This window comes from Gavialis gangeticus, unplaced genomic scaffold (genome assembly GCF_001723915.1).
Source record: "Gavialis gangeticus isolate Ggan-Ray unplaced genomic scaffold, GavGan_comp1, whole genome shotgun sequence".
Classification (NCBI taxonomy): Eukaryota; Metazoa; Chordata; order Crocodylia; family Gavialidae; genus Gavialis; species Gavialis gangeticus.
The window spans coordinates 142519691-142544011 of NW_017729032.1; the positions used below are offsets into that span (position 1 = coordinate 142519691).

The 24321-nt window shown below is 42.9% G+C and overlaps 1 protein-coding gene across 1 annotated transcript in view; it reads right to left on the bottom strand.

The window, feature by feature from the left end:
* GAS6 (growth arrest specific 6) overlaps positions 1–24321 on the bottom strand; it is a gene marked incomplete at its 5' end in the record, with an annotated part of 71268 nt that overhangs the window by 14253 nt on the left and 32694 nt on the right. Inside the window, 7 exons of the mRNA XM_019523838.1 lie at positions 833–997; positions 9951–10140; positions 10554–10672; positions 11223–11344; positions 13825–13950; positions 16688–16810; positions 18248–18370. Coding sequence (XP_019379383.1) covers positions 833–997; positions 9951–10140; positions 10554–10672; positions 11223–11344; positions 13825–13950; positions 16688–16810; positions 18248–18370 — 968 coding nt within the window. The remainder of the gene's footprint in view (positions 1–832; positions 998–9950; positions 10141–10553; positions 10673–11222; positions 11345–13824; positions 13951–16687; positions 16811–18247; positions 18371–24321) is intronic.

A 24321-nucleotide genomic window follows, 5' to 3' on the forward strand; every position in this document is an offset into this window, starting at 1 on the left:
GATATGTACCAGAATAATTCTCTCAAAAAGCTTGCCCAGGATTGAGGTAAGACTAACTGGCCTATAGTTTCCCAGGTTCTCCTTCTTCCCCTTTTTGAAGATGGAAACCACATTGGCCCTCTTCCAGTCCTCTGACACCACACTAGAGCACCATGAGTGCTCATAAAGCCGTGCCAGGGGTCCCACAATGACCTCAGCTAATTCCCTCAGTACTCTAGGGTGGAGATCGTCCGGACCAGCTGATTTGAATACATCCAGACCTTCCAGAAGTTCCCTAACTAGTTCCTCACTAACCCTTGGCCTAGGTGTGCCTCCCCTGGGATCTATAAACCTCCTTCTACTAACAGCTTCTATGGAAATTCTGGGTAAGTTACTGCAGAGTCTTCCAAAATTAGTTTCATGCCTCAGCCAAACTATTCCAAGGAGTGCCTTTAGTTTTTAGACTTCTTCCTTGAGGCTGACTTTCACAGAAGGCAAAAAATACTAATAAAAATAACCTTTGAGTCACTAAAAAGCCCTTTTTAATAGGCTGAGAAACAGCCCATACTAGCACACTTGGAGCTGTCTACTAAAAATAGATGTTAGAAGTGATTCGTAATAAGAGTCTGGCACCATATGTACGGAATACAAACATTAAAACACATTGCAGGGAAGGAAACCTCCACCTGCATTGTTCCCAGGCTCCAAATACACACCAAGCTCAATTACCCTCTCACTTAGCCAGACCTCACTCCACAAAGGTAGATAGAGTTAACTTGTTTTAAATGAAGCCAAAAACAGGCCCATAACACAATCCGTACCAACTGAAGTGATGAGTAAAAGAAGTACTTACAGGCTGAATAAGGTCTTTAGTTTTGAAAGGAAGGCCTCCGACTGTTAAATTCAGCTGATACAATCCTTTGTCAAAAGTAAATAAATCCCCTGAAACTGCTATTTTCATAACTGCATCTTTGTTGACCTTTATAACTAAGCTTCTTTCCAGTTCTTCAACAGAGATCTGGAGAAACAAAATTATTAATGAGAATATTCTGCAGTGGAAAGATTTAACTACTGAAAAGTCACATACGAAGCAAACACAAGCAACAGAATTCACAAGATAGGAAATCATCTCCTCTCTCAAGCCTATTTCATGAACCTTTTGGGATCTATTTTATGTTGTCCTTTGATAAGGGAACTTTTGCTGCAGGCAAGCAGATGGAACAGTCATGACGCCAAAGTCCACCCACCTTAAGCACAAAAGAAAGTCTACCCATGTTTCAGGGATTTTGGTTGTAGCTGTCTTGGTCTAAGGACATAGGCAGACAAGGTTATTTAAGTAAATGTGGTATCTTTTATTAGACCAACTAAAAGTTAAAAAAATTGTTCTTTGCAAGCTTTCAGAAACAGGCACCCTTCTTCAGGCACAGGGTGAGTCTGCTGGTCTTCTCTCCAGGGTCCGAATAGAAGTTAGTCTAAAAGAAAGTCTACTCGTTCCAAGTTGAAGCTAAGATTGCAAAAGAAAGAGAAGACAGTCTCTTGACAATTACTTCATGTTTTTACAATGTTTGGAATGTAAACCTCTACATGGGTTTTAAGTGGAATAACAAGTTTTTAAATTATTTTCATCTTCCTATTGCAGCCATAAAGGAAAAGCTGAAGGACAGATAAGGGGATGTCTGCTGTTGCACCAGTAAATAGTGGATAACACAGATGATTTCAGACCATGAATACATTCCATCTTTGAATTTGACAATTTAGCAAAGAACAAAAGAAATAAAGGTTCATAATTGAGACAGCACACAAAAAAATTGTATTTTTATACAGCACTTGTCATCTCAGAGAGACAGGAAGGAGTCTTAAAAACAGAGATGTCCAGGTAGATTCCTGCACTGACACAAAAGGACCAAATAAACTTTCCTGGGGGTTCAAGTAGGCCCAGTGGTCTGCCTGCATATGTTCACTGCAAAACCAAGGCACAAATACAGTTGGTAGCACTGAAATACAGCCACCTCTGGAAAGGGAAGGGAGGCACAAAACAAATGCACACCATATTGCACAAAAACAGTGGCTCAGAGAAATTGCAACCGAAGACCTACGGTAAATGTTGCTCTCTGAAGACATACCAGAGGATTTTAACACCTACACAGAGCAGGAAAGAGCTCAGCTCCCTCGCTCTACATTTCCATCTAGACTATACACACAGGCATGTACACAGTGCATTGCAAGTTAATGGGTTAAGTTGATCCTACTGGTCTGGTCTGGAACCTGGAATCCTGTGAAGTACAGGCACGTCAAATTTTATGTTTAAGGATAAATTTCTCAATGATGCATAAACTACTCAGGGTATCGACATAAAATATTTATCATGGGACAAGAATGTTACCAAGAAGCAAACAACATGCAGTCAAGCCCAACCTCCTTTGACCCTACTGTAAATTGCTCCTTTACTCTCCTCAGTCCTATTTTGAGGAGTGACTCAGCCTTGAATTCTGAAATGCCTAATTCAGGAACCTAAATGTCAAAGGATCTTGGGACTTAGCACCCTATATGATTCTGGAAATTTACTTATATGATTCTGGAAATTTACCCCCAAATACCAAAAGCCTTTCCATCTTTGTGTGCATGGGGAGGGGGATACCAACAGACAAATAAGGGGTTTAAAAATATGCCGCCCAGGAGTTACAAAGAAAAGAAAAGGCCCTAGGGAGTTGAAGGGCATCTGTGCAGGTTAGCTTAGCCTCTGAGCAATCCCCTCAGAGACCTGATAGATCCTGTGGGTCTTGGCGGTTTCTTCTGCAGGGGAGACAAGTAGCCCAATCTCAAGGTAGAGCACAGGGAAGATTCTGTGTTTTTTTCTAGAAGTAGCAAGACCTTAGACCAAGCCCTATCACTGTTGGCACTGCTGTTTTCCAGGTCTCCCCAACCACTGAGCAGCTTTGCATTTCCTCACCCCGAAACTGTTTCTTATATTTACCCATACTTTTAAACAGCTCAAATTCTCCTTGGTATTTGTTTTCATCACTATTCTCCAAATACGGCCAATTGAATATTGTTTCTGAACTGCATTTGAGATGTAATGAACCATGAAAAAGAGGCAAACTACAACTACTGTTAATACTGGACTCAACAGCAACTCTGCACACTGCCTAAGTGCACTGTTGGCACAGCAAACAGCTTTTCAGGTACTCCTCCAGCTAGTCTTAACTGAGATAGCATTTATAGCCAAAGTAATTTGAACTCATTTTTGCAGAGGTGGATTTTAGGTAACATTGCATCAATATCTAATTAAGAGCCAAACACATCACATGACAACTCTTACATTCCCCACTGCTACTCATTTGTAAATTTGTGTGTTTAAAAAAGAGCAAGCAAATTTACCTATCCAAACTTCTCCTCTGCGCAGGTTCATTCCCATTACCGGTTGTCTCTGGAGACTCAGATTCATAGATGCTAGGGTCGGAAGGGACCTCAACAGATCGTTGAGTCCGACCCTCTGCCTGGGCAGGAAAGGGTGCTGAGGTCATATGACCCCAGCCAGATGCCTATCCAACCTCCCCTTAAGACCCACAACATAAGAGAGAGCACCATCTCCCTTGGAAGCCCATTCCAAGTTTTGCCTCCCTCACCGTGAAGAAGTTTTTCCTGAAGTCTAGCCTAAATCTGCTCTCTCTGCCAGTTTGTGACCATTGTTCCTTATTACCCCAAGAGGTGCCTTGGTGAACAGAACATCTCTGGTTCTTTGCTGTTCCCCGCTAATGAATTTGTAGGTGGCCACAAGATCACCTCTCAGTCTTCTCTTTTGGAGGCTAAAGAGGTCCAGGTCCCTCAGTCTCTTCTCACAGGCCTTGGCCTGTACATTCTTAACCATACGAGTGGCCCTCCTCTGGACCCTCTCGAGGCTATCCACATCCTTCTTAAAGTATAGCGCCCAGAACTGGATGCAGTACTCCAACTGCGGTCTGACCAATGCGGCATAGAGGGGAAGGATCACCTCCTTGGTTCTATTTGTCGTGCATCCCAAAGCCTTCAAAGATGTTTCAAAAAAGTGATTTTTGGCTCTGATGTGGATTTCAGATTAAAAATTTGGAAAATGTGTCCAATGCTTAGGAGCTTGTGTGCGGAGATCTAGAGACCAGAGCTCATTTTCCATCCTGTAACAGACTGCCTGAGTGCCCTTTGTCCTAAGGCCCCATCTGAAAAACTGGGTCAATGGTTCCGAGAGGAAATACACCAAAGACTGTAATGTTCACTGTAAAGTAATGTAGCTCTTTTTAAAATGTTACCACATTGCTTTTTCCAATCTTCTAGCATTTCCTATGATTTTCATATATGCTGACAACTGTTTGGCATATTTACTAATACTTTTAACCTAGCTAATGATATATGACAACCAGGACCACTGATTTATAAATATCCGAAGTGGCTTTTGTCTACTTTATACCATAACTTCTCTACAAATATGATTTAAGGGATAAATCCTCCCCTTGTAGAGAATGCCTGAGGGGTCCAGAGGGAGGGTCTGACAAGGAACAGTCCTGCAGCAGTTATCATAATGCTGAGGATACAAGCAGCTCTTAGCGCACAGCATTCCTTACAATATCTGCAATGACTGGTGATCCACAACGTAGCAATGAAGAACATAGTGGCCAACCTCACTGGGTAAGAATTCAAGGGAATGCAAAAAAAAAGAGAGAGAAAAAGTTGTATACAACAGCCCTTCAGGATTAGGAGAACAGGACTTCAAAAAATGTTCCTGGACTAGTTATTAAGGTATTTGGAACTCCAGGATACCATAACCCTGAGGGGACGTTGGTGCAGATGTCTTAGATAACTAATGTACCCAAGGGATGTCAAGCTTATAAACCCATGATATGGAAGTGGGAGGTCTTCTGGTTAATGGGAAGAAGGAAAATAATGCTATAGTAGAAGAAAGAAAACCTGTGACAAGGCAGTGAGGCTTCTAAAATGTCTGGGAATACCAACCCTGTCCCCACATTCCCCCACCTCCCCACATATATCTTTAATGAAGAAAGATGTTTGGATAATCAAGAAAAAAAATCTTTCCCCATCTGTCATGGCTGTGAAGGATCCTGTTTGCAGCAGATTTAAAAGGACATCTTTGAGTTGAGAATTTAGGGCAGAAATTATGGCATCCCTGTAAAGACCCTCAGCCACTCAATGTTTCTCATAGAATACCAAGAATTTATTTTAAATCACAAGGTCCAATCCAAACTAAGTTAGGAATGACTGAACACCAGTGGTTGCTCTGTGCCCTACTGCAGAGAGTGGTAACATCCTGCTCACAATACTGGGCACTTGGCACCTTGCCGCCACTCCTCCCTGCCACCCACCTGCACCACACAAGCAGTGGGTGAGGGGACAGCTTCACCCACAAAGGGGGGGTAGGCAGCCAGGAGAAACATCAACAGTGGCTGCAACAAGGTGAGAAGTATTAGTCTACTTCAGACCCAAGCCAGGTTTATCCAACCCAAACCTTACCAACCACTGCTTTACTGTATACAATAGGCTATGTTTTTCTCATGCTTTACCTACAATGTTGTCGAAGTGACTGCCTTGTAATGTAGGCATGTCTAAATCTCACTTTAAACTATCTATCATAGGCTTCCACAGTGGTCTATGCATGGTAGCAGCCTAAGAGGCAAAGCTAACTTATGCTGAGCTGTGTAGCTAGATCCAAGCCAGCTACTTCAAAGCAAGCTTAGCTGTCTCTGCCACGCACTGTAGTCACTGGTGACCACAGTGCAGACCTGCCCTCAGACCATTTCCTAGGAAATAGGTGTATAGTGGGCTTTCAGAACAAACAAACACCACCACCACACACCAAATAGCACCTTTGCCAGCAGCAAGACTATACAGAACCCAGAAGTGAACAAGAAGGGAGGCTGAAGTCCCACCCCCCCATTAAAATGATCTCTCTATGCAAGGAAGGAAAAGTTTCCTGTGCCAGTGTCCATGTTATGCACCCTCTGTGGTCAGCACTGGAACTGTTAAATGCCAAACCTCACATTAGAAAACTTTTCTTAAGCATTAACAAAACCAGCAGCCTCAGCTCTGTAGCCACCCATGGTCATGAAACTGCTTGTGGATCACAGGCACACTTTTCACACACTGCATTTGAGGCAATTACATTCTGCCCACTTAACTTTTCTCCCATAGGCAGTTTCAAATGGATATGGTGTTCCAGAACATAACTGCTGCAGACCATAAAAGCAACCAATGGCTACACTGCACTGCACAAGCTGGAGCACCTCAGCAACCAGTGAAATAGTCTACAGACTTCTCGAGAATGGCATACAGGTTTACTAGTTGATGCCTACAGCATGCTGTGAGGTCTTTAGATGGAAAAAATAATGGCTACCTGCTCATAAATGTTTTTATTAATTATTATTAGTATTGGGGCAAGAAGTTTTGCATTCTAATACAGTAGTCTGGTACATTCACAGGCACCCATGTATTTTTTTCTGGAAAATGAATCAACAGAATTAAACAAAGCAAATTAAGAGAGACTAGTGGGGTTAGAAGGCTAAAAATTAATCTATTCTGGCAGCCATTTAACTTCCAGCTATGACATTCAGCGGTGCATTTTGGTGATTTTATTTAGTTTATAAGTATCACTGGGAAAACTTAACCCTGAAACCTTCACAAAACACCTATTTTCCCCCTTGAACTGCAAAACAAGCAAACAGTCTGGCACATGCATTTTCTATCACTATTAACTCACATGGGCCACTCTGCTTATTCTGCATTATGTTTCAATAACAGCAGCTGTACATGTTAGGAAGAGTCTCTGACATTGGGAACAGCTGGCTAAAGCACAGAGCTTCACAAATCCAGGTATGCACATTTACTGATGCAGGGGCTGCAGAAGTTCTGGTCTGGCCTAAAATCTTGTCAATGTCCTAAAGCAATGATTCTCAATCAAGATCCTGCAACACATTTCGAGGGGTACCTTGAGCCAAAGGAGGGGTGCCCTGAGCCTAAAAAGGTTGAGCTCTTGTGTCCTAAGAGCTACACAGATAATGCAAGCCCCCCAAGAGGTAAGAGAGGCTTCTGCTGGCAAAAACTTATTTTTTTTCCCTGGGGAAGGGATTTGCTCTCTGTTTCTTCAGCTGCTGAAAGGGATTATTTACCATTGGACTATCAAAGTACACTTCAGTCAGGACCCAGGACCATTGTACCAGGCAAGTTTAGGACTTGATCTTTAACCCATTAGGTGAGGTCCCACTGACTTAAATGGTGCTGCGTCTGGTCCTTTGGCCCCAATTATATAGGTATTTATGCACACACTTAACTGGTAGCATGAGGAGTCCTGTTGAAGCCGATACTTAAAAGAAGCACTTGCATTAGTGTTTAAAGAATGGAGCCAGTTAAAATATGAACATTGCATCTGAGAGCTTACAATCTTAAAGTGTCAGACAAAAGGAAACTGAAGCAACATGTAAGTCAATAAAACATGGGAAAGAATAAGCATATGCTAAGTTAGCTCCTAAGGCTACTTTATTTGCATATAGATTTATGTGTTTTATTTATGTTTTTAAAATCCAAAATTATAAGGGAAAGTTTGTAAGAAAAGGGCTTCCGGAGGTTTTATATGGTAGAAGAGGAAAAATGTTGAAATCAGAGAAGGGAGTGGGCAAAGAGAGGGAAAACGGAGAGTAGGAAAGTAAAAAGAATAAATGGAAAGTTGTGGAGGAAGTAGTGAAAAGTGGAATGGGTGAGGAATGTGAAGGTGAACAGTTAAAGAGATGTCTGAACAGCTGAAAAGTTGTTTGAACAGTTGAAGAGATCTATTCTGTCATCTCCAGAGACTGAACATTAGGGGTGCACTCACAGAGATTTTGGGGGCTGATACCAATAGCCGATTTTTAAGAAGGCATATTGGCTGATACCGATCTGATTTCCAATACAACTGCATCTAGGTGGTAAGTCTGTTGTGGTAGAAGGAGGGGGCAGATCAGCACCCCCCGCAGCAAAGGAGGGAGTGGGGCTGGGATAGGTGCTGCCCGCTGGGGGGGCACAGGAAGGAGGAGCAGCTCCTTCCACTGTGCACACACTGGGAGGGCATGGGGGGGCATGTCCCTGGAGCTGCGTGGGGTGGGGCAGGGTGGGCTGCAGCTGTGGGCTGGGGCTGAGGGCCACACTGGGCTCTTCCCAGCAGGATAGGGGACTGGGCCATGCTGTGCTTGGGGCAGGTAGTGGCAGCACTGGGAACGGGGCTATGGGGGGGCTGCAGCCACACCAAATTTCACCATAGCCCCCCATAACCCCTCCTCCAAGCACCACTGCCACCCACCCCGAGGGCAGAAGTCTCCCCCACCAGAAAGAGCCTGGCACAGCCCCCCACCCCAGGCTACAGCTGCAGTCCACCCTGCTCCGTCCAGATCCAGGGGCACACATCTCCCTCCCCATGACCTCCTGGGGTGTGCATGGGGGCGGCTCCTGCCACTGTGAATGACACCGTCCAGACAAGCTGCAGCTCTGTTCTGCACCCTGCCCTGCCCAGCCCCACTCCCTCCCTCATTATGGGGGGCATTGAACTGCTCCTCCCCACGCACCTTCCTTCCCCCCTCCCCTGCCACCACAACAGACTTATGAGCTGCACACAGCTCTCCAAGCTGCTGGGCTGTGCTCCTCGCTGCCTGTGTGCTGTGCTGTGGCTGCATGCACACACAGGCATTTATCAGCCAAATTATTCCACATCAAGCCGATTTCCGATGCACTCAATTTTCTTTATATCGGTGCTGTTCCAATATCAGACCACCAATATGTATTGGTGCACCTCTATTTTCTAGTACAGAAAAAGCTTTATCTGGCACCCATGAAGAATGGGGGGTGCCGGATAACAAAATATGCCGGTTAATTGAGAGGCCTGAACAGGTGTCTTTGCATCACTGCCCCTACCATCACATCGCTGACCCTCCCACCACATCACCGACCCTCCTGTGGGCCCCGCAGGACAGAGAGGTGGGCTGGGCTCAGTGAAACCGGAAGTGCCACAGTGGGCACTTCCGGTTTCGCTTTTACCTTACAAGCTGGCATGCTGGTTAATAGAGCATGCCAGCTTATAAGGTGCCAGTTAAGGCAGCTTTTACTGTATATTTATGGGAGAAATAGACTATTTTAAAACACACACTATAGTTTAAAAAGGACAAACTCACTGCTCAACCTCATTCTCTGATAAAATATCCTTTGTGCTACTTCAGTGGAGTAAGAGAAACTTAAAACCCTCCAAAAAAGTGAGCTGAAGATCCTCTGAGGCCAATGATAAAGCCAGCTACATATCAGGCCCCACAACTATCAGAGCTATTCTAATTAGCTGAGGGGATGAACCAGTCTCAAGACTTTGTGGGGGAATAGGAAGGTGAAAAGGTAGCATAGCTCTAACTCTGCCACTTGGCCCTAGGTGTGGAATGGGTTTAAAATATATATGCTGCATCTTCACCAAGAAGGAAGAATATTTCTTATGCTCCTTCAGTTCCCTCCTACACCTCTTCCCTGCTTCAGGATCTGGTTTATTGCTGCACTGGCATTCTAGAACAGAAATATTGCTCTTACTTCAATTTTCTTTTTTAAAAGAAACTTTAAAATTAGTAATGAAATAAAGACCTGCCTTCTCAGCACTATGTCAGTGAGGTGCTGATAGCAGTAGAGGTCTGCAACAGCAAGGAAGCTGTGCACTCTGTCCTAGATCAGTAATTGCAGAGGGGAAAGCAAAAGTTCAGTCCAAGTGCAGAAAAATCAGCCGCCTGTAGAAGAAACAGCACACTTCCAGCTTTAAATAGAAAATGCAATGGCATGTTAAACACTGAGGCACTGCCTACCCAATAATAAATACCTCCAGTTAGTATCCTGTCAACCATGCAAAGAAACCAAAAAAGGCTGACTACACAACCCACAAAAAACAAATGATGTAAGAATGACATTTGTGAGCAGAAGCAGCATATACTCACCGTTTGCCACATGCCATGGTTGATAACTGGTCCGCTACTGGTCACACGACCTATGCCATTGTACTTCAGCTGCAGTTCTAACCTCCCTTTGCGCACACCCAAGACTATCCATGTGCTGTCTTGATGGCCTCCAGCAAAGAAAAGGATACCTTCAGGATCAAAGGTTCTAAAGTCGAACTCAGCCACAAGTCTGACCACATGGGTGTCAAGAAACAAATTACAGTTATGCAGAGATCAAAAACCTGTGTGCCTTCCATAAAGATAGCATCAATACAGACCACTGTTAAGGACCACTGTTAAAAAGTAGCAGCTTTTAACTCAATTCCAAAAATTTAAACTATGGAGGCTATAATAATATGGAGACAGGAATTAAAGACTGGCCATATTTGAGAGATTAACCTAAGATCTCTGGGGGTAGGACTGCCTTCTTGGTTACTTGTTTGTATAGTGCCTAGCATAATAAGTCTCTGAACCTTAATTAAGATTCCCGGTTATGATAAAAGATTCAGACAAACATTAACAATCTTAATCTTAAATGGCTGTTTAATTACATGCACACATGGAAGGGGGAAGAGTCTTCAGCTCTCTTAAGTGTATTCTCACCTTGTCGGTTGTTTCCTTTTAAAGCGCAATCTTATAACGGGGGTTCCGCTGAACATTCTCCCCAGGTACAAAGACTTAACACTTTTTGCAACAGCAAAAGACACACAGGGCACAATATCCTATAATCAAAACATTGATAGTTTAATTATCTGTTCACACATGAAGGCAAGAAGAAAAGAGTAAGCAGTATTTGCTTTCTTCTGCTCTTCAACACTGACGATGTGCATGCAGTTGGTGATCAGGGTACTTTAATTATTATACTCCAAAAGTAGATAAGCTCTCAAAATACACCAATCTTAGTCACAAGAACACCCATACTTAATCCCTTCCACCAGCTTCCAGTGGAAACATATTATTTCTACAATAAAATAAAATTAGTTGCATTTCAGGCAGGTGCAGCCTACAGCTAAGCAGGACAGGCAATGCTCTTACTGCCATCCTCTTCTGGAAAGGGGACAGCACACCAATCACACTAACCATAAGAAAACCCCCATCCCAGAAAGGCACCCTGTCTGGGAAAGATACTGGCTTCTTACAGTATCCTTTTGCCCAGCTCAAGTGAGCTTAGCACTAGGATTGGATATTAGCTCAAATATCATCATTTCAAAACTCTTAACAGTCATTTAAAATATGCCTTTTTTCCACTTACTAAAATGCAAGCTAGCGTACCTCACAAGTGTTCATGTCCTGGGAAAGCTTAACTCCCCCTCTGCCATCACAGTGACAGGTATAACTTCCTGGAAAATTGACACACGTCTGCTCACAGAATTTCAGTTCACATTCATTCACATCTGTACATCACCAAGAAGGTGAGGGGGGAGAAGAGAATTAGCAACTGTTGTTATTACTACTTTTCATAACAGAGCCCAGAAAGTATATACTACTTTTGTCCTTCTAGGGCACTGTTCTCTCCTATTGAGTGAGGTTGTAAATTTCTATCCTCAGAAATTTTAGGTATTGGTTAGCAAGGGGTGGGGCAATTATTTCGGCCTGAGGGCCACTTAGGGAGTTTTGGTGAGCTGTCATGGGCCAGGTCAGCATCCTCTCCCCTCCACCCCACCACACTGCACTCTCCAGATCACCGAAACTCCCTAAGTGGCTCTGCTCCATACTCAGCTGGGTGGCTAAGACAGTGCTATGGGCAGGTGGGGAGCAGCATCTGGGAGCAGGAGAGGTGGGTGAGCCAGGTGGATGGGATGAGGCTGTGGGTCGGTGGGGAGTGGCATCCAGGAGCAGGATGAGCCAGTGGGGCCAGGATCTTAGGGCAGTGACAGCATGGTGACACCCCCTGCCTGTGGGTGCAGGGATGTGTGCAGGAGGTGGATCGCCGCTTTGCCCTGGGCCCTGGCCCTATACTGGCATTGCCCCACAATTCTGGCCCCACCCACTCATCCCACTCTTGAACAAGACTCCCCACCTGCCTGCAGCCCCACCCCATCGACCCAGCTGCACAGGTCCCATCCCCGGCTGTGGGTGCAGGGCGGATGAACTGGGGTGCCTAAGCAGCTGGGCCAGGTCTGATGGCAGTGGCACCTGGAAAAGGCTGGCACTGCTAGGGCTGCCAGAAGCAAGTCTGGCCACCACATTGCCTCAGCCCTGCTGTGCGCCTAGGGGCAGCAGGACCAACCGCATACACCATGATCTGGGCCGCCCCACCATGCCAGGGCCAGGCAGGACTGAGGGACCCACCACAGGCTGGCCAAAATCCTTTTGTGGGATGGATCCGGCTCAAAGGCCATATTTTGCCCACCTCTAGGTTAGACAAACACTTGTGTGGGATGGTTTACCCAAGGATGATCCTGTTGCCTTGAGCAAGGGACTGGATTACGTGACCTCTTGAGATCCCTTCTAATCATATACAGGCAACCCCTGCTTAGTACTCTTAACTGCTGCTCCTCCCTGCCCACCTGCCAGCTGCTCTAGCACCATGTGCCAGAGCAGACGCCACACTCCTGCTGCCCTGCCTTGGGCCCCGCCAGCCCTGGCCCTGGGCACCGGCCTGGGCTTCATGCTCATGCCCCCCACCCACCCTCCCACCTGCCCCTTCTCACCACCACCACTCCACCCTGCCTGTCCACTGGCCAGCCACTCCAGCATCACATGCTAGAGCAGAGCCTGCGCTCCTGCTGCCTCGCCATTCACCATTTCACTCAAAGCTGCTACTTCTCCCCACCCATGCACTCAGCATTAAAACAAAATATGCTAAGCGCTAAGTGGAATCAGGTATTTTAAATGAGCGCTATAACCAAACGACGGTAAGCAGGGGTTACCTGTAGCTCTATGACTACATGCTTAAGAATCAGTGACTACACCTCACCCCCCATGTACAACAGGGAAATATGACCACCACCATCGTCCCCATTTCACAGATAAGGAATCCGATTCACGGACAGGTTCTGCTGCCCAAGTGAACGGGATCACAGCTTTGACTCCTGATCTGGCCTAGACCTTTCATTCATAGCCTGCACTTAACCCACTGGGTCAGACATCCTTTCTTTGAGCCCATTCTGCTATTCTTGTGCTGACTAGCTCGTACATGTCCAGCTTAAGTTAATATGACTCCTCTTACAATTGCTTAACAATGTAATTAACTGCATAAATAGTTTGTTAACAAAAAACAACAAGAAAACACACCCTAACAACAAATTGGTAGCACTTCCAGGATTTCTCATCACTATTTTCTTTCCTCCTTTTGCATTTTCTCACACACTTCAAAAATAAGGTAGAAAATAAACGCCATTTTTATGGCCCACAGGTATGTCATTACAAACAAATACCCTGCACTCAGTAAAGCTTGTGTGATTCTTGTCATTAAGCTTCTCAGATGAATGGCTCAAGGCAACAGCAGTTCTGGAATGCTTACAACACCCTCTCTGTTGCAAAAGTTTGCAGCAGAAAATCTAGTCAGCAGAGATGTACATGACCCAGCGTACACAGGTCTCCTAGTTCTTCTAGCTAAATAGTATAAATGGAGGTTTTGAAAAGACAACAACTGCTGCTCTGTATTGTTCCAACATCACAGATGGAGACGGCAGTATGACCAGATTCTCCTGGATCCCAGCCAGATCTGTGCTTGTCATTAACACAAGAAATCACAGTTACTTTGTTCTATTTAAGACATTAAAGAGGACTGAAAACCTGATAAGAGTTGCTTGTAGACACTGAAAGCAAACAGATGTCTGGTGGTTAAACAAAGAACCAAATCCAAAACAAGACCAAATAAAGAGTAGCATGCAATAGTGCTTTTTACAAAGCATTTCCATGATCATACCTTGACAAGACTTTCTTAATTCATCATATTTGTAGCCTGCATCACAGAGACATTCATACGAGCTTATTAAATTTTGACAGCGAGCTTCTCCACAGATGCCTGTTGACACTGTGCATTCATCTATGTCTGCAAAACAAGCAAGATTACTTCGGTTTAGCATCATTTCAATGTTTGCAAGTATTAAGCATGCCAATATTCAACTGTCACCTCAATTACTTAAGTAATTCAGAATATCCTTGAAAATCTGTCTACAGGGTTGGTTTAATAAGCATTGAAACTGTTCAGTGCCAGGAAGGAAGTGACTTCAGGCTTCCAAAAAACAACTGCTGGTCTTCCTTCAAGCCATAGTCTACCTTGGAAAAAGAATGCAAAGTAACCCAAAGGGAAAACACTAAGAAAATACACCCAGTTCATGGAGCCACAAACTATGGAACAAAAAAGAGAGAGAACACAGACAGAAAGTAAAGGGCCGATTTCATTTTTGACCAAACAAGTATAATTTTAAAACTTAATATCCAAAGAACATTTTAACAAATACAGGATTCTTCTCGCCCCTGGTCAGGCAAACAGAATTCCACATCATATTTAGTGTTATATCTATGGTTTTGATGTGTGTATATATGTGCACACACCTACAAATTAATTTCATTTAGTTAAAACAATTCCCACATCTGTGTCAAATGGCAATCTGTCAAATGTTCATCATTTTAAAGTTGAGATACCTGTCGCTTATATATCCACATTTACACACTTACTTTTTATGGCAATATTTTTGTTCCCTTTTGTTCAATTTGGAACATGAAGCCCATATTTAATAAACCAGGACAACTCCAAAGTCAAAATGCCCATTGCAGGATTGCTATTCTGGCTAAAGGATTGAAAATGTATAATCGTATACGTATACGTATAAATCATATACATCGGACTGAAAACGTATAATCTAAGATTTAATCAATGGACCTACTAGTGTCAATGTAAGTTGAAGCTATTGAGCCTCCCCGGATAAGGTGTGTTGTGGGAGTGACGCTAGGAGGCAGCACAAAGCTTTTTGGTTTTGTATTTGCTAGGAAGATAATTTATTAGTTTAACCACATTTCAGCTAGCACATAGTAAAATCCAAGTGTGGACAAAAGAATAATGGTTTTAACATGTGTTAACAGAACTAGGCAAGCACTAGGAGAGTTCAGGGTTTACTTCAGCCTGCTTATACATATTAAAGCTACAACTGCTTTGTCTACACTAGGATTTTAGTATGTGTTAATAAAAAAAAACAACCCAAAAAGCAAACAATCAAACCGTAAACCATTTTTTGCAGGACAGGTGTTTCATTATAAGCACAAAAGGAAAGTGGCAAAAAATAAGCAGAGATAAACATTCCAGTTACCATTGATGGTATCGGCTGTTCCAGGGACACATCTCCAAGCTATAAGCGCTGACATGTAGTTTTCAAATGGTGTTCTTCCCACTTCTAAATATACTTTTTTGGGCCAGATCCTCAGTCAGGGTAAATCAATATAAGTGTATGTCAATGCACACCAGATTAAGATCTGACCTTGGGAAACCAAGACAATCTTTTTTGACCAGTTTTTCATCACCCTTTAATAAGAACAAAAGAATTGCCAAATACTGGGTCAGACCATAGGTCCATCTTGCCCAGAAACCTGTATCACACAGTGGCAGAAAGTGGATGTTGAAAGGGAGAGTGAACTGAGTATGGCCAAGGTATTTTTCCACTGTTCCTCTTTCACTTGCAGCTCCAGCATTTAAGGCATAGGAAGTTCTAATTCAGAGGCTGTATCCCTAACTCCCACGCTCAGTAGCTACTGATGCCCCGTCCTCCAAGAATTTACCCAATCCCTTTAGGAAATGACAATGGAATCGCAACACTCACCACTAGATATACTGGAAATATAATTCTGGTATTTACTTTAGGCTGGGGAAATTTACATATTGGTGCTTTGCATGACTTTGGACTACTTTTCTACACCTTCTGCAGCAATCTAGTTTCTTCCTATAGACTGAGCAAATAGTCACCAAGTTTGGGAAATAAATTCTTTGTCAGCACATTAACCTGGAAAGGCCTCTGCATATTTTTATCTGCCTGTTTATCTGAATAATATAAATAGACCTCAGGATCTGGCCATTAATGACCACAAGGCACATCATGCCAGAAAAGGGCTGTTGGAACCTATGCTATTTAAATTCTGCTGTCATAATTCACCCTACAGTTTCAAATGGACATTATGTTGTTCTTCACTCTTTCCTAAACCGGCTATCTATCCTTACAAAGGCGTTTCTATAGACGCTAATTTTCAACAAGATTTTTCCAGGATGGCTCTTCATTCTTTGCACTTTCTCCTCCTGAATGTAGCCAAACCAGGGGGCAAAAAATTAAACACATAGGCTCTTCTCCCTCCCCCTCCACCCTCCCAACACAGAAAAAGAAAGGAAAACAAAAGACTCATATACATCAGTGCAACAAAACAGGAAAGAATCATAACAATTCTTCTTTCCAATCCTTCTCTCAGTGTCAGGATGTGAGGGCTGATCAGCTGGACCAATTTAGCATAATTCAACCCACAAATCCTCTGTGAATCACTCCTATGTTATGATGCTGGAAAGTAGTCTGCTGTGACCAGCAGCATGCCCAGGCATGTACTCCTGGCTTGTACTACCAAATAAAATCTTAAAGGGCTGCAGTTATGTGCAAATAAAACAATGACTAGCCGTTTCTTTTGGACTAGCAATTGGAATGCAACATTTGGTGCAACCAAAAAACTGTAACACCTAACGCAAGACTGCTAATCACAGCCCTTAAATGTTTTGGCTAAATGTTTGATATTAAATACCTAATTTCTCTTACCTTCACATGTTTTACCATCTTTAAGAAGACCATAGCCATTGTAGCATGAACAACGGTAGCTGCCAGGCTTGTTGAGGCAGGCTTGGTTACAGCCCCCATGCTGCACATCACATTCATTAACATCTAGAGACAAACAGAGTATTACTGATATTATTGTGAACGACAGCAGGAATTGGAAGTAGGAAAGAGGAAAGTAATACCAGAGACAGAAGAATACTTTTCATGTTTGGGAACAGCTTCATATTTACATTGCTAGGATTCAAAAATCACAGCTATTTCATTCTGTTTACACTGAGTGTCTTCCTTAGCAAGCAAGGTCAGCTGCACAACAACCCCAACAGCAGGGTTATCCCCATGAGTAAAGCTACTCAGATGTGTCCGTGTTTGCAGGAGCAAACCTGATGTTGATACAGCATCCTGTGCATGTTTTGTAACCAAAACAAAGTGCCAGCATGATCTCAACACCGTGGAAGAGAGATTCTGAAACATCAGACCCCCCACACACTACTGTCTTACTGCTATCAAAAAACAAGTGCAACAGATATACTCAGATAGTTAAACTCTAAGTGCCACTGTCACTCCATTGAGTTTGATGGGTTTTGCTATGGCCTTCAATGGAGGTAGCATTTCATCCTGCCTGTCCAACCCAATTGCTGTATTCTATACTTGTCTATAGGACACTAGAATTGATTGAGAAATATCTGTAGAAATGTGAAGATTATGCTCCCATTAACTGGTGAGCATATCTAAAATTTCACTGTTCAAATAAAATATTTGCAAGTAACTGCCCCTCTACATAAAATGCTCATACCAAATCTACAGGCAAGTCAGGTTCAGGTCCTTAGCTAGATTTCCTGTTCTCTCAGTCAGCATGATTTTGAACTGGCAGAGTATGATCTCAGTTGATCAGAGCTTTTTACTCTCCTGTCTCTCAGACATTACTTTAATTAAATTTTGGCAGCCAGCAATGTAACAAAAAGGAAACTTTGAGTTTCCTAAAGGATGCAGGCAGGCAAGGTTCTTTGCCTGCCTATGTCCTTAGACCAAAACAGCTACAACCAAAAACCCAGCATAAAGGATGCAGGAAATCTTTGCAGGTAGTTTTTGATGTACAGGGCCAACAATTTTGTATACAAGTAAATCGTTCTAGTTTAAGTAGTCCCACAGGATTACAAACACCAAACAAGACTGGGATCAGACTCCAAAAAAGTAAAGGCACCCAGGGGCCAGCATAACTACAATTTTTTTAATGTGAATGTATATATATATATATATATTCATAATGATTCAGAGATATTAAACGTCTAACTTATAGAGAACAGAGAGCAGTTTAAGGGTGGTGGTGGGGAATATGAACAATTTATAAATCCAGAATCAGTGTTAAGGCAGTTGTAGACTGTGTGACAATGGAGAAGGCTATATTTTGTATTGGGGCAACTATTCAAAACAGCACTAAATAGCAGCAATTCTTTGAAATACATTAAAATACTGTGCATAACAAACTCTCCTTTACAACCTAGTGATCAGAAGTCAGTAACAAAATAAACCAGCTATAATTACCTTTTTCACATTTTCGCCCCTGCCAGCCATCTTTGCATGTGCAATAGAAGTCACCCTTTAGATCTTCACATTTTATAGTCCCCTCTTTATGACAAGGGTCAGGAGAACATTGGTTTGGTAAATCTGATTTAAGCATACAAAAAGAATAAAACACAATGTTGAAATCACTTATAGTTGGTTCATGCCCACCTCTGTCAGAATCAAGACCTGTTAGTAAGAACAGTCACTATGGCTGCAAACAGATATCAGATGTATCCTAGGGTAAACCATTTTATATTGGGACAAAGTGCAAGCGTACAGATGTTCATGCCCACTGTCTCAGGATAAATCATAAAAAGTTCCCCATTTCCCAGATAAGAGGTAGTAACTCTGTGCTATGGGGCAAAGTATGTCTTGTACAGTTACCCTGTATAGGCATTATTGAATCAATGGCAGAAAAACAGCAGTGCCTCCAGCTTTCACTAAGCCCTGACTAGAAGGGCAATGTGCATACATGCCAGTCCTGGGATATTTTTGTTCTGGGACAAACACAGGCACAATTTAACAAGGATGTATTCAATGTCTGTTCCAAGTCAATGAGAATACCAGATACAGGCAGCATGGGTAGTACTAATAGCCTGAACTATTCTGTGGCAGGAGCCATTCAATGCTGCCTCAGAAGTACTCAAATTGGAGTTCACTATATGCAAAATGAGAGGGAATTCCTGCCTTTCTTGCCAGCCCAGAACTGCTGACTTTTAGAGAACACTAAATGGCCCAGCAATCTCCCCTCACTTCCCAAAGCTTTTAAGGAAACATGGAGCAGGAAGAGGTTAGGTATGGAAGAAACAATGTTATAGTATTATTGTTGTTATTATTTATTGCTACTGGGGTGAAGTTATCATTAGGGTTTCATAGTTCCATAGTTTCATAGTTTCTAGGGTCGGAAGGGACCTGAGCAGATCATCTAGTCCGACCCCCTGCCATGGCAGGAAGAGCACTGGGGTCAAACGACCCCAGTAAGGTGGTCATCCAACCTCCTCTTAAAAACCCCCAGGGTGGGAGCCTGCACCACCTCACTTGGAAGCTGGTTCCAGACCCTAGCCGCCCTGACCGTGAAGTAGCGCCTCCTGATGTCCAACTTAAACCTTCCCTCTGCCAGCTTGTGACCATTGTTCCTGGTCACTCCTTGCGGCGCTCGAGGGAACAGGGACTCCCCCGAGTTTACAGGTTTGTTGTTAGTAAAGGCTGTATATGAAACATCTTTCAAAACTGCCTTGGATAGACATATATTTTTAGTAGAAATGGGTTAAAAATGTACTAATAAAGTAAGAACCACAAATCGCTAGTCTAGTTTACAAACTGCAATGTTCTTACCAGGCCAAGGCAGGACATAGCCTAGCAAATAGCAGGTTCTGGCATTTGCCAACATGCAAATCATCAACTGATGCCAGTGAGAGTTGCATGTGTATAATGATATCAGGCTTGACTTTTGCAACTGACTCACTTGTACTGGTCAACAATATTTCAGTGCAAAAATACACTCACAGAATTTGGGAAGAAGTTTCAGAACAAAGTATCAGTATCAACTATAACTTAATAATTCTCACAAAAAGACAATCACCCTTCTAGGCCTGAAAATCTGTGTAGTAGAGCTCTATGCAAAAAACTGAGCATGAAATCCCCCCACACCAAATCCATTAGCAGCCTCTTTGCGACTGCTGTAATATATTCAAAGGCTGGTGCCCCTCTATGCCACTTAGGCTAGAGCTTGTACTACTGATCTTCATACCTACATATCCCTTAGCCCTTCTCAAAGTCTGTTTCGCTTGTACACCAGCAGGTTGGGAACAAGTGCAGAGGCCATTCTGTGGCAACCACCATCAACAAAGGCCAACACAGGTAGAGAGCTGCTCTGCTCATACACCCTCTCTCAGAAGCAAAGGCTGGGGTACACCAGAGACCTTTCCTCGGGGCCTCTGTGTTTCGGGGGATAAAATACCTCAATCTGCCAGAAGCAGATACCACACTACTGTTATTTTATATCACTGGTACCCCCAACCCCCCAGCCCACTTTGAGCCTGATTGCCTTCTTATGATTTTACATTTCCTTTTGGACACACAGTCCCCATACTAATAGGATTTCTCATAAGTTAGTTAATTTCAACTAAATGAAACAAGAGTCTTCAAACAAATTCAAATGAAGCCAGTGCAAGCAGTGGCATGATTAGTGCTACATGATAAGCATATGCAAAATGACTTGGGTGTCATGATTAACCACAAAATGAATATGAGCCTTCGATGTGATGCTGCGACTAGTAAAAGCGAACAAAACACTGTCTTGCATCCATAGATGTTTCCCAAGCAAATCCCAGGACATCATTCTCCCATTGTACTTGGCCTTGGTGAGGCCGCAGCTGGAGTATTGCATCCAGTTTTGGGCTCCACAATTCAAAAAGGATGTGGAGAAGCTTGAGAGAGTCCAGAGAAGAGCCACACGCATAATCAGAGGTCAGGAAAACAGACCTTATGACAACAGGCTGAGAGCCATGGGGCTCTTTAGCCTGGAAAAGCGCAGGCTCAGGGCTGATCTGATGGCCACCTATAAGTTTATCAGGGTGTTCACCAGGATCTGGGGAACGATTGACAAAGGATGACAAGGTTGAATGGTTATAAACTCCTGCCAGACCATTTCAGGCTGGCCATAAGGAAGAAGTTCTTTCCTGTCCAAGCCCCCAAGGTCTGGAATAGCCTGCCAACGGAGGTGGTTCAAGCACCTACTTTGAACGCCTTCAAGAGAAATTTGGATGCTTATCTTGCTGTGATTCTATGACCCCAGCTGACTTCTTGCCCTTTGGGTGGGCGAGGGGCTGGACTTGATGATCTTCCGAGGCCTCTTCCAGCCCTAATGTCTATGAAATCTATGATTGCAATTAAAAACTGAACATTAACCATCTGCAGGAGATAAAGATACTAGGAGGCATTTGAGACATTTCCCATTCTAAGCATAAAGCCTACTGTAAATACCTGGCTAGTGCATGGGCATGGCAGGGTTGCAGAACTATGATTCCACCTATTCCTTATCCCCTTTGGGTTGCAATAAACTCTTATGAAAGTGACTAAAAAAATGTTTTCTGCTTTATACAGCCCATTGGTGCAAGAGTGTACCCAAATAGCATTCAAATAAAGAGCAACAATAGCTATCTAAACAACATCCATTCCTAAAGTTCAGTAGGTAGATGCAGCTTTCAACTGAGCATGATCCCAGTTGAGCCAATGGTACTGCAAAGAGGACACAGAGGAAAAACAAAAAAGAAAAGTAGATATGTCGGAGGGCTGGGTTAGGATTCAGAGAAATCTAGACAAATTGGAGGACTGGACCAAAAGAAATATCATGATGTGCAATAACGACAAGTGCAAAATCCTGCACTCAGGGTGGAACAATCCCATGCACCAACACAAGCTGGGGACTGACTGGCTGAGCAGCAGCTCTGCAGAAAAGGACCTGGGGGTTACAGTGAACAAGAAGCTGAATAGGAGCCAACAGTGTGCCCTTGTTGCCAAGAAGGCTAAAGACATACTTGGCTGCATTGGTAGAAGTGTTTCCAGCAGATCAAGGGAAGTGATTACTTCCCTCTATTCAGCACTATTCAGCACTGGTGAGGCCACATCGCATACGAGAAAAGGCTGATGGAACTGGGCTTATTTAGTCTGGAGAAGAGAAGATTACGGGGTGGTGGGTGGGGAGGTAATAGCAGCTTTCAGCTACCTGAAAGGGGTTCCAAAGAGGATGGAGCTAGACTGTTCTCAGTGGTGGCAGATGACAGAACGAGGAGCAAAGGTCTCAAGTTGCAGCAAGGGAAGTTTAGGTTAGATATTATGAAAACCGCTCTCACTAGAAGGGTAGTAAAACACTAAAACAGGTTACCCAGAGAGGCTGTGGACTCTCCATCCTTGGAGGTTTTTAAGACCTGGTTGGACAAAGCCTTGGCTGGGATGATCTAGTTGGGGATGGTCCTTCTTTGAGCAGGGGGCTGATCTAGATGACCTTCTGAGGTCCCTTTCAACCTGAATTTCCTAAGTGCAGGAATTTGCACTTGTCCTTATTGAACATCATGAGATTTCTTATGATTCAATTAAAAGAAAGAACTACAGAAGCCACTGAGCTGAATCAGACTGGAAGGCGAGAACTTCTGCTCTGGTAATAAAAGTGCTCCACACTGCACCGAAACCCATTTTTCCTACTCAGCCAAAGCAAATTGGTTTACATGACAAAATAGTTAGCACTATTACTCTATCACTTACAAGCCCCTTCATACAGGCCTTTGAGAATTTTTGATGAAAGATACAATATACACTTTGAGTGAAGTTTTTTCAAAAGGTATTGTTACTGCATTGCTACTTCTCTGGTGACATTGCCTTAAAAATGATTCCTAATTGTTCTCTTTCCACCTATCTTCTGTACCCAAAACTGTTTAACCTGTGACAGACCAGCTTAAAAACATAAGCTACTCTAAGCCAGGAACCTGGTTCAATGTAAAAGTCTTGTTATTTTTTAAACTGGAGGAACGAAGTTATAATGCTTGCAATAACATTCAATAAAGCACACACATTGCACTTAACTTTTTGCTTTTCATCAAAGCAATTCAAAGAATTTTAACAAATATCATTATAACCATTTCAAACATAGTTAAATTTGACCTCTGGATCAAGGCTATTGTTTTCAAAACCACTGATTACTGGGCTTTTAACTTGACACATTAGGACCTCCAGCCAAAGGTAACTTAAAACCAGATTCTGAGTTGCTCAAGCAAGTCACACTAACTCAGCAGTCCCCTTTGAAAAAATCTGGCCATTTTTACTTGCCCAAGATACAGCAAGCTAGTTGCATGATACAGTAATAAAAGTAAAAAAAATTCTGTTTTCTGCATTAATTATGGCTTGCAATTTTCTCCATAAACAATGATCACGTTGGCTGAATACTTCTTCCATTGCAATTAGTTAGCTGAGACCCTAATACAAAAGGCACTACATTTTCACCCATTGTAAATCAAGTTCATTGCAAGACTGTATTTGCCCTTACTTTATTTTCTCTCTCACTCTCTCTCAGTGCAATCACAATATCTGCATGCACTCAGAGAATGTATATATACATTAAAAGGAGAAAATGGAAGGGTTTTTCATGCACTGGATTCTGATGAGAAAAGTACGTAGATCATTCCCTGACAATTATTTTTTGAAACATACCCCCTATGTAGTCTGTGCTTTGATTACCGGCCTGATTACAGTTCTTAGCTATGGAGGAGCGAAGGCTTTGTGTTTGATATTTCAGAATAAGTGAATGCTATCTTTTGTCAGAATTACGTATCTGTATTTCTCGTCATCCTCATTGAGCCTGAAAGTATGCCTCCACTGACCGTTTATTTGAAAACTTTAATAAATACTTCTAATGACAAAAAAATTAAATCCCTTTGATGCATTTATGAAATACTTATTGCAGCACATCATTGTCTTTGGCTACTAGCTAAAAAACATCTTAGACATGGTAGGGCAGAAATAAACAACGAATTTTGCCCTTCAATAAAGACCAGCACTATACTAAGCATAAAAATGAAAGGAAAAAAAGAAGATACCATTTCATTTTTAGCTACCAAGAAACAATAAAAATCTAAGTTTCTACTCCACAGCTCTCACTAACATACCCCATAATGGACATATGTGTACCTTTTAAACCATTATTACATACAATATTTCTAAATTTTATGGCCATAGAGTTATATCAAGAAAAAAAGATAGCCAGCTTTACAGCTGCCATTTATCCAATCTACTCATAACAATAGTTTTGTACTTGTTTTTTATTTATGCAGTGGAGGACATGAAGAATTCCCCCGTTCCCTCCCTGGAACACGTTTAAAGGAACATAGTAAGTCATACACATACCAGTCAACTGTGATCCTCCCTATAAGAAAGACTCCATTACGCTTGAGGCGGACTGAAGGTTGATAGGAAAAGGTAGCCCGGGGTAGTGTCTGTTACTGAATATAGTATATTGACCGGGGGGGGGGGGAAGGGGGAAGTATTAGAAAACAGCTCTG